Genomic DNA, 10,857 nt, shown 5'->3' with positions numbered 1-10,857 from the left:
CGCTGTCTAACCTAGCCCGTTGTGTCCTCTCTAGCGCCGCACCGTCATCGATCTTGTGCTTGCTGCCAGACCACCGCCGCCGTCGTCGTGTTCCCTCGCCGGTTTTGCACCCCGGTGAGAAGCTCCCTCCTGTTGGTATTTGGTTCCCGTGTGTCATAGTAGCTGCGTCGCAGCTGTTGCGCCCTAGCCGAGCCATTGCCGTGCCCTAGCCGCTGCCGCTCCCTAGCCGTTGTGCTGCGTTGCTGCCAAGTGCCGCCGCCGCACCGCCGCTCCTATCGCCGCCATGCTGGGCCGCTGCCGCCACCGAGAAGAGCCGCCTAGCCTCCGCTGCTGCCGAGCCGCTGCCGTTGCGCCACGTGCCATGCCTCCGCCGTGCGTCTTTGCCTAGCCGCCGCTTTAGCCGTAGCTCCGTAGTTGAGTTGCCTAGCCGTCGGTGCAACCCTAGGTTCTTACCAGCCTATTGTTTGCCGTACCGAGGCTTTATCGTGAATCGTGTCTAGCGTGCAGTCGTTGTTGAGTCGTCCGCTCGTTCGTTCGAACAAGGTGTCCCCTGTGGTTCGTTCGTTCGTCCATCCCGAATCGTCCTTAAGTTAGAGCCGTTTAGAGCCACCGATTCCGCTCGCCGGTCTCAGTTGATGATTTGGGTGATCCCGTGTCACGTGGAAGTGACTTGTTGAGTCCGTATCTCGTGAGGCTCGTTTGCCAGTCAATCTATCCTTTGATCCTACATTCCTTTTGGGCTCTAATCTCTGTAAATTAACTAAGGTTTTTTGTTATTAGTAATAACACAAAGTATCTTGTAAAATTCATAACTAAATAATCTGCGCTCCGTTTTAACCCATTCAAATTGCAGTGAATTCGTTAAAATGCCAAGAATCCATTAAAATTGGTTTGTTTTGCTGTTTTAGTAGCTTTATAGCTTGTATTTATTGTGTGCCTTGTTTGTCGTTTAGACTCCGGCAGTTCAGACGCTCCAGTTTATTTTGAAGTGGTCGCTGAGTTCCCGTCATAGGAAAATGGCAAGTCTAGTATGGTAAACCAAGTGGCATCTAAGATAAATTTTGTGTAATTTTATTTTGTCCATTTTGGTTGCTATTTACCATCCTATGAAGTTTCTGTTTTAGATTCTAAACAAGCTCAGATTCTAAACAATCGAGTTGAAAATTTCATAAAATTTGAGCTGAAAATTTCAAAAAATCGAGTTGAAGGTTTTATTAAATTTGATATGAATGTTTATTAAGTTTAGGTGAAAGTTTTAAAAAAATGAGTTCAAAGTTTTTTCAGGGCAAAAGTGGCGAATACAACATCGACAAGGTCCCACAACGAGTGCAATCTTCTGTCCCTCCCCCTCGGGACCAAGCCACGAAGAAATTAACTCCTAGGAAAAGAAAAACCAACTAGCTAGATTTATGTGAAAAAATGTATTTAATTAGTCTTTATGAATGAACTATGGAAGTGTACTTTATGTGTAATGCATTTCAATATTTACTATTATTATGGATTCTATTTTATGCTTTCTATTATAGGCTCGATGACTTGAGGACAAGAAACTTTTAAAATCATATGCTCACCCCATGTTGGAGGTAAAAAACAATCACGTTTATATTTTTGCACTTATGAATTCTTAGATATTCTAGACCTAGGAATTTTTCAGTTACGATATATATGTAAATGTTTAAAGCATTTGAGATGTTATAGAGCTCTAGCGATTTAGTCAAGTCTCCTGGGATGTGTAACACATCCGGTCGCTGCCTTCGTGTGGTTTGACGGGCACGTCTCAGGCTAAAGTTGACTGGCACGCTGAGTCCCAGCAATATCTCTTTTGCTCTTTACTCGAGGATATGAATGTAAATTATATGGAAATGTCTAGAATTTACACTTATACTTTTCTGGACTGATGAATTTTAGACTTTTGAATTTCTGACCTAAGGATATATGTGCAAATTAATGTTCACAATTTAGACTTAGAATTTTTTGGACTTAAAAATTTTAGACTTACAATCTTTTGACTTAGGAATTTTAAACTAGGTATATTTTGAGTTAGGTTATATATGCAAATGTTTAGGATTTAAAGATAGGAAATTTTGGACTTTCGAATTTTGACTTAGGCTTGTAGGTTTTTATATGTTGTGATTAATGGCTCGTAGGTTTTTATTTGTGTTGATGAATGTGAATGTGAATGAATGTGCTGTATGGATGTGGGGCTGTGGGGATAAATTTGGGTTTATATGGAATTGGGGTTGTGTGGATGAATTTACTATAATTTTTTTGACCCAATAAATAGGTGCCAGTTTTTAGGCTTGAACCGACGCCTATTAGGACCGTATTGGTGCCGGTTTTAAACTAAAAACCGGCACCTATTTAACAGTTACGTTGCAATCTGGCTTAGAACTGGCACCTATTTAAACCATATAGGTACCGGTTTTTAGGTCAAAACGCCTCCTTAATGCCGGTTCGGAAAACCGGCACTTATTAGCTAGGGTTTCGACCGGCACCTTTTACCCTTTCTGTAGTAGTGAAAGCTTGGTCATTGCTAAATGATGCTTATACCTCTCCAGACCATTTTTTAAAAAATAATATCCCTCCACATTTATCCTACCACTAACTAGGGTGGTAATATAAATAGAGCACAGTAGTGGGGAGTATGTGGGCGGGCTTATTTCATAGTTTACCCAAAATGCTGCTATCTATCCAAATCTCAAAGCGAAGTAGGCAATGACACAACTGATTAGAAACATAAATGGATGTAGAAGATACAATAACTTGCAGGAATCACAACAATAAAAAATTATGCTCGTATTAATCCAAGCATTTATTAACTAAGTCCAGCAGTTCTTCGCCTGATCCTGCTGGTAGAGCAGGACTAATACTACTCTTAGTTACCAATTTTACTTGAGGAGGTCTCCGGTTCAGCCAATTCAGGCAATGGCCCATCACTCTCCAGGAAATCCATTGCTTGTTGCACGGTAGGCCGCATGTCAATATTGGGCTGACAACACCATAACCCCAAGATGATGACACGCTCCATCTGCCTCTCATCAAACTCACCTCTTAACCTGTCATCAGCTACCTGCATCAGAGACTTCTCTAGATACCGGCTCCACACTTTCGCAAAGCTATTTTCATCCTTCTTGCACGCAATCTCTAGCAGAACAATCCCAAAGCTGTAGACATCCGAGCTGCGCTTGAACTTTCCCGTCTTTTTGCATTCTGGATCCAGGTATCTGGCCTTGCCTACCTTGTCAGCAGTTCTGGACAGCCCGAAGTCTGCTAGCTTGGCGTTGAACTCTTTGTCCAGGAGTATGTTGTTTGGTTTGATATTTCTGTGAAGGACGAATGGACGTCTTTCATGGTGGAGGTGAACCAGAGCTGCGCAAATGTCCTTCACTATTTTATACCTGACAGATGATACATGCATAGACAATATGTTAAATTAAAGAGACAATTTTACAACCTTAAGAAGACACCGGGATCGTACCAAATTTTCTAGTTTAAAACTTGGTACCTATTAGTATCTCGACGTACCAAAATTTTAAGTGTACTTTCTCAAGCAACGTAAAATATCTCATGTTAAAGACTTAATTTTGATACCACTTTAATTATTTACTTCCATGTTTCAAAAAGGAAATTAAACAGCATCGCTCATCAAGTAGATGTACAGGTACCTCGTTGTCCATGGAAGCACAGCCTCCTTCTCGTGCAGGTGAACACGGAGGTTACTGTTATCCACAAATTCATACACCAAGAAAATGGTATGGGCCTTCTCCCTACACCAGCACATGAAATCAAACATGTTCCATCTACGCTTCACGCACCAACCGACAAGTTCAACGAGATTCTTGTGCTTTGCACTGCTGATGGTTTTCACTTCGTCATAGAAGTCCTTATTACTTCCTTCTGATCTGCTCTCCTTCGAAATCTTCTTAATCGCAACATGACGGCCCATTTCCTTGAAGAAACCCTTGTAGCCTTCACCGAACGGACCAGCTCCAATCAGCCTATTCTCAGAGGAGAACTGATTCGTTGCAGCAGCCAACTCGTTGTACTTGAACTGCCTAACACCTCCAGTTCTCTTGTCAATGTCGCGGCTTGAGCTTCTCCATTTCCACCATGATAGGATAGACCACACCAGAAGCAAAAATATGGGAGCTCCAACAATCGCAAACTTTCCTGCTGCCCCTTTCTTTTTGTGATGACCTGCATATCCATGGTGCCATGATAACAGATTTACAGGTATTTATTAGTAATTAGCTAGATGTGCGTTATTGAAAATAAATGATAATAACATGAGGTGCAAAATGAATTTGCTTTGTAGCTATATAATTTGACCTCAATGCTAGGAATATTGAAAGATGTAGGTCCATAGGAGGAGAGATATAAAATGGATAAGTGATCGGTGAGACCATATTCAATGATGGGGAGTCGCCCTATGGATTTAAAAATGGGGACTGGTTATTCCTAAGTCCAGCATGTGCCAATAATCGGTTCATGCACACCAACAAAAATAACTATTTTTTGAAGTGGGTCGACTCTTTTGTTACACTACTATGCACTATGTCAGGGGCCCGCGGTCATGGAAGACCTTTAAAATTGACTCTATTAAGATGAAAATTGACTCTCAGATACGGTTGTTTTAAGTTCTTCTCTTTGAAAATGAATAAATATAGCCTTATTTGTTGGGACAGTTGTTTTGAGTGACTGTGTCTCTCTGAAAATGATTCCACTCATACGTGCATTTTTTACATAATTTTTTCTATGAAATCGGATAAATAAAAACTTTATATTAAAAATTATAGATCAATTACATACTCCAAATTACGTTAGCAGTTTCATATCTATTTGGATCACTGATTTTTAAGAGAGTTTTAAACTACCTTAGATGGACACAGTGTTATACATAAAAGTTGTAGACTTTGACGAGATCCATATTTTTTTTTGTTGATGATATTTTTTCTATGTGACCAGGTAGCATGTCCATTGAAGTAGGAAGTGCTTTTGTAGGTCAGATGCTATGGAGGCTACGCGGGCAACCGGAGGTTCTGGGTTTGAATACGCTGTACGCACATGTATTTCACACAAAATCATTTGAATATACAAATTATTTTCCCCTCTTTTGTATAGAAAAACTCGATGCGTGGAAATTGATTTCCAAAGGCTGCATACATAAATGCAACAATTAATGGTGTTCGGTCAGATGCAAAGGCTAAATGCCACGTGTACATGCCACATCACCTGCATATGCAAATTCAACATTTAAAATGTCAATTCTACCCTTACATTCTCCATAGGAAATAAATAAAGATAACTAAGAAAAAAAAGGCATTTGGCCATTGGAAAAAAGTGTTGCATTCGTAACTAAAGAATGTGGCATTTTCCTTTTGTTTATATCTAGCCATCTGTAAAACATGTGGTTTCTATAGTAGGAGCAAAATGCAGAAAAATATGGATAAGCCACGAAAGCGTGTGTAATTTGGAATGGAATAATGACTTGCATTTGCATGTGCATCAATATCAGTGCAAATTGCATCAATAAAAAAATAATCCTGAGCTGAATAGATTCCCAATATACCGGCACATCACGTGGAAAATGAACATGGATGCAAGTGATCACAAATATCAATGCCGCTAACACACCTAGGCATAATGCATGTAACCGCGGATTAATCAACAACAAATTTAACGGGATAAAAAACAAGCTGTATATATACCAAATAAATGTGCTATCTGTTCTAAATCTTACTATAGCTAAAAGTATTTGTGAATTTTTGAATGAAGATATTTGAAATTCACGAATTCGTTAGTTTTCCAGATTTTGGAAAATAAAAAATATTTTCTTGGCAGAAAAGAACATGTCGACTTTCTTTTTTACCCAAAAATAAAACTGAAACTATTCAAAGTTATACTTCATCCGTCCCAAAATATAACAATTTTTCCATCAGCATTCTCTTCCCAACCAATCAGAACCCTCCAACATTTATTTTTCTCACTTACCTCTACTTCTCAACCAATCACAACATCTTCCCGTTTAATTCTATGCCTATTCTTAATAACCGTATCCAATTCTAAAACTTCTTATATATTTTGGTATGGAGAGAGTCGCTGTTGCTTACCTTTGGTTACGGGATGTGGAGACGCAAGAGTGGAGTTGAACGACCATGACAGTATCTGATCGAGCTGGAATGTTGCGCCGTTCGCCGTAGAAAATCCCACGGCCACCTCCGATGGCAGCAACGCCCTGGGATCTCCAAGTTTCGCACTCACCTGAACAGGGGCAGCACGCGAAGCAGTAGTCTGATCAGTAAACTGCACGGTGGCGACCAGCATCCTGGTGACATTGTCGAAGGTGATGGACGCCCTCATGGCCCCGTTCCTGCTGAAGTTCAAGCTCGTCGTGTTAATCGAGTCGGCGACGCTGCTGACATCGATGCCGATGTGGTCTCCGGCCGGCCTCGGCCGTTCGAAGGTGTCATCGTATGTGTCGAACTCGACGGCGATGAACCGGTCCGGGCCGTCGCCGGCGTGGTCGGCGTCGCCGGCGATGAGGCCGAAGCTCTGGCCGCTGGGGTTGGGGGGGACGCGTGAGGGGTAGCTGGAGAGGAAGAAGGCCATGCCGTCTCCCCTGGCCACGTTGTCCGGGGTGACGATCTTGAAGGCGAACTCGGTGGCGAAGCTGGCCACCTCGTTGGTGGCTCTGTCCCAGAGTGGCACAGCGCGGCCGTAGGACATGCGCCCCGTCGTGCACTGGGCGACGTTGCAGGTGAGGTCGACGGTGGCGCCGTGCACGGCGGCCGTGCCCTCGAATCGGAGGTCTTCTAGGCGGTAGGTGTAGGTGTTGGAGAAGTCGAATTTGAAGGAGAATGGTGGTGGTGGTGGTGGAGGAAGAGTTGTTGCTGCAGCTTCAGTGCAATGGTGATGGGGAGCATCGTCGAGCGAGAAGGCGAGGAGGAGGAGGAGGAGGAGGAGGAAGAAGCGTAGGAGGAGGTGAGAGATGTCCATGTTTTGTTGGAGTGGTCGAGTGAAGGTGGAATTGGTAACGATGCAAGCTGGGATGAAGAGCTGGAAGCTGATCGGCTATATATAGAGAGCCTACGTGCTTTTATAAGCCGTTTTTGTTGGGAAATTGTTTAGAGTCATGGCAGTTTTATATGCACAGCAGGACAACTCATGGTACGGTACGTACTTACTATAACCTGAGTTTGGATTTTGTGATTCGCTTGTTTATTATGAACACACCTCTCAAACCGATAAAAGGTTTGTTCTTTTAAAGAAATATTATATATATATATATATTAAAAATAAATCAAATAAATCGATTTATCAAATTTTTAATACTTCACTAGTACAGAAATCAATTTTCAGATGGACATGCATGTGGCTAGGCGGCCTGCATGCACCCACTTAAAAAATTCAGAACTCCAAACCGATCGAAACCCTAGCCCACAACCCGTAGAAACCCTAGCTCCCGAGTCAATGTTGTCACCACTGCCGCTACCTCCACCGTCGTCCGCCTCACCGCCCACCGCACCCGAGAGGGATTGGGGCAGTCACTGTCGTCATCTTGGATGCAGCCTGCCGCAGGAAGAGGGTGCTACCAATCGGGACTAAAGATCTATATTTAGTCCCAGTTGTTAAACAACCGGAAATTAAAATCAACCCTGATCGGCGCACTTCCTGGCAGCCTTCTTTCTCTCCGATATAATCCCTCGTCTCGATCCCTTCAACACCTTATCTCTTTTCTCCTCCTCTTCTCCTCAGATCCGGCCCCCTCTCTTCCCCCTCCTCCCCTCCCCTTCCGGCGGGCGGCAGCGGAGTGAGCCGGCCCCGCGACAGGCGGCTGGGCGGCGGCCTCACGTGGGCCCGCACGAGGGGCGGCGGCGGCGGCGGCACGAGGGTGGCACAAGGGGTAGCTGTGGGTGGCGGCGGGAGGCGGCGGCCTCGAAGAGCCGCGGCAATTACGGCCGGGCAGAGGGCCGCGGCTACCTAGGCAGCCGCGGGCGGTGACAGCTCGTCTCCCTCCCAGCGCTTGTTTTTTTTTTTGTTGTTGTTTATGTGAATCTGCGATGTGTGGTGATGTTGTGTATGAATCTGTGAATTTTATTGAGTATGTGATTTTGTGATGTCAATGAAATGTGAATTTGTGTTGTTATTTTGATATGTGAATTAATTTGTGATCTACGATTTGTGATGAGTTTGGCTTAAAATCAATATGCAAACAGAAAAAAACAATAGAAAAACATTTAGCCCACAAACCAGCACTAAAGATCTATATATCTTTAGTCTCGTTTATTTTAACCGGAACTAAAGATTGAGTATCTGGTTGCATACCCAGGAAAAGAGAGGGTTGCGAACCGGGAGTATTGTGGGGTTCTCCAGTAGTGACTATTGTAAAATTTGAATATGTTTTTGTCGTTATTTTGGTATGTCATCCGTGTTTAAGCCGGCTTTTAAGATCATTTGCTTTGGGAAAATATATATGCGTGTTTGAATTCGATTTTAAGCTCGTTTGCTTTTAAAAATACAAAATCAGTCATATAAGAAATCTCTTTAGAAAACTCCACCTACTAACTTGAGATGAAAAGTCGGACTCCTAACTGCAGCTCATGATTTTTTAAAAATAAATCGAAACGAATTCCCACAGTGAATTTTACCATAACTAAACTGTATAACAATAATAAAATTAAAACAGTATTTACCCGTCGCAATGCACGGGTATTTTTCTAGTAAATACTTATATGTTGAAACGGATAATACATGACTACATGGAAAAAAAGATTCCTATAAAACCAAATCTCTAGACGACCCATCTTAATTAAAACACTAGTTTAATTCAAAAAAAAAATTAAAACACTAGTTCAGTTATGAAATTAAACGATTAATCTTAGATGCCAATTATCCCATACGTGTCATGTTTTGTTCCCCGTGTTTACGACGATAAATAGGATTATACACTTAAATCTAAAGTGGCTCTTGAGTAAATTAATACTGTGATTATATTGTATGTTGAAAAAATAGATATGTACACATACGCATAGTTTTTTTAGAGGAATTAAAAAGTCTTCAAATAGGGATCCGCGGACGATGTCTGGGATATGTAATAGATTATTGCGATCTTTCCGTAACTTTCTTCACCATCATTTCTTATTTAACCTTTTTAACATTGTAAATTTTCAACTTTGTAACGTTCAATTCATTTATAATCGTCTATCATCTTCATCTATATGGCAATGAATGAACTAACTCTTTTTTTCTAGATAATGAATTAACTAACTCTAACACTAAGATGTTTGTATAAATAGAGATATTTTTTTAGGCAAGTGGAAGTAATTAGCTACAGTATATATTATATGAGTGTATATTCTAGGGTATATTCCATACTTTGTTCTCCATTACAAATTAATAATCTTATGAATATTCTCTAGGGCTTCTAGCCTAGATCCGGTACCCTAGGAGGTATCTACCTCGAATGGTGATAGTGAGAAACTAGGGGCGGATCCAACCTGATGCATGGGATTGAACAGCACCTTCATCACAGCACATCAGTTAAATTAAATTAATTACTCTAGCTAGTATTTATGTAATATCAAAGAGTCTGTCATTAGGATTAGAATGAAAGTTGGGGATAAGGATAAAGAAATTGAAGGTATTTTAACTTCAACATATTTAATCTTGAATTCTGATCTTATTTCACAATATATATACACCCTATATATTCCTATTTCTAACTATTCTTGCCACACATAATATATATCCAAGTTCCGATAAGAGCTAAAACAGTTCCTAGAAAATATATAATACAAAATTTGAAGTGAAATTCCTACTATACCTTCTAGAAACTGACCCATGCTGCAACTTGCAATAATTTGTAACTAACGATAACATTAATATGTTGTACGATTGTACTTTATCTCCCCAATAGCTGGTAAATTGTTATAGATTTTTATCTTGATTTTGTTGCACCCTTGCTTCGCTACTAGCTATAACAGACAAGCTCGCCGTTACCCAGGAGCTTAGGGGGGAAGTTTTGGTGGGATAAGAAATAGTAATATTAACTACTTACGGCTTTTGATGAAAGAGATAAATACCAATAACTATGCTAGGTAAGGAGCAACTAATTAGCAAAGTGCTAACTCCATCCCATTTTAAACGCAGTCCTGAGTTTCCGTATTATTTGTACTTTTTCTAGAATTTTTTACGATATTTCTTAGTTGGTGTGCATTAATCATGTGCAAGGAAATTTATGTGTATAGGATGTGTGAACTTAGGCCGCGTTCGATAGCGAGAGATCGAGGGGATTTGGTGAATTGTGCACTGTTCAGCACTGTATATGTCTGAATAATTTACTGCATATTAAATGGCGTTGGTGACTAAACGTGGCACCTGTACAAACGGCACAGACGGCATTTGGATGGATCGATTCGTCGGCCCATCCGTCCCCAACCCACCACCAGCGCAAGCAGCCATGCTCGCTCTCTCTCTCTCCCATCGATCCCCTTCTTCCTTCGCCAAATTTTCTCGGTCGTCGACGGCTCCACGCGCAGTCGTCGTGGCTGGAATCGTTGTGCCCTACTGCTGAGCCTCGTCCGGTGGTCGTCGTGGTCAGCCTGGGGCTGTTAGGCACACGGAGAAATCGACCACTCGTCACGGGAGCTGCTGAAAAGGCGAATCGAGGCCGGAGAAAGGGGATTCTCTGGCGGAGCTGCCATCAAGCCAGGCGGAAGTCGGGGAGCGCTGCCGGTGTTGTCTGCGTCACCTAGCTGCTCATCAGGCTCTGCAGCTTTGGCCGCATGCGGCTGTACTCGGTGGAGTGCTCTCGGGTGTCACAGTGTCGTCAAGATTCGGCAGAGTTGGAAGCTTTCT

General features: G+C 42.1%; 1 protein-coding gene across 1 annotated transcript; it reads right to left on the bottom strand.

Moving 5' to 3' along the window:
• Positions 1–2,709: 2,709 nt before the first annotated feature.
• LOC4335018 (L-type lectin-domain containing receptor kinase IX.1) lies at positions 2,710–7,052 on the bottom strand. Its single transcript, XM_015780500.3, has 3 exons — positions 6,111–7,052; positions 3,666–4,197; positions 2,710–3,398 (listed from the first exon to the last, which is right to left on the bottom strand). The coding sequence occupies exons 1-3, from the start codon at positions 6,994–6,996 to the stop codon at positions 2,876–2,878; spliced, it is 1,941 nt and encodes a 646-aa protein (XP_015635986.1). The 5' UTR covers positions 6,997–7,052; the 3' UTR covers positions 2,710–2,875.
• Between the last annotated feature and the right edge of the window lie 3,805 nt (positions 7,053–10,857).

The sequence above is a fragment of the Oryza sativa genome, chromosome 4, assembly GCF_034140825.1.
Source record: "Oryza sativa Japonica Group chromosome 4, ASM3414082v1".
In the NCBI taxonomy this organism is placed as follows: domain Eukaryota; kingdom Viridiplantae; phylum Streptophyta; class Magnoliopsida; order Poales; family Poaceae; genus Oryza; species Oryza sativa.
This window is presented reverse-complemented; position numbering and strand designations above follow the sequence as displayed.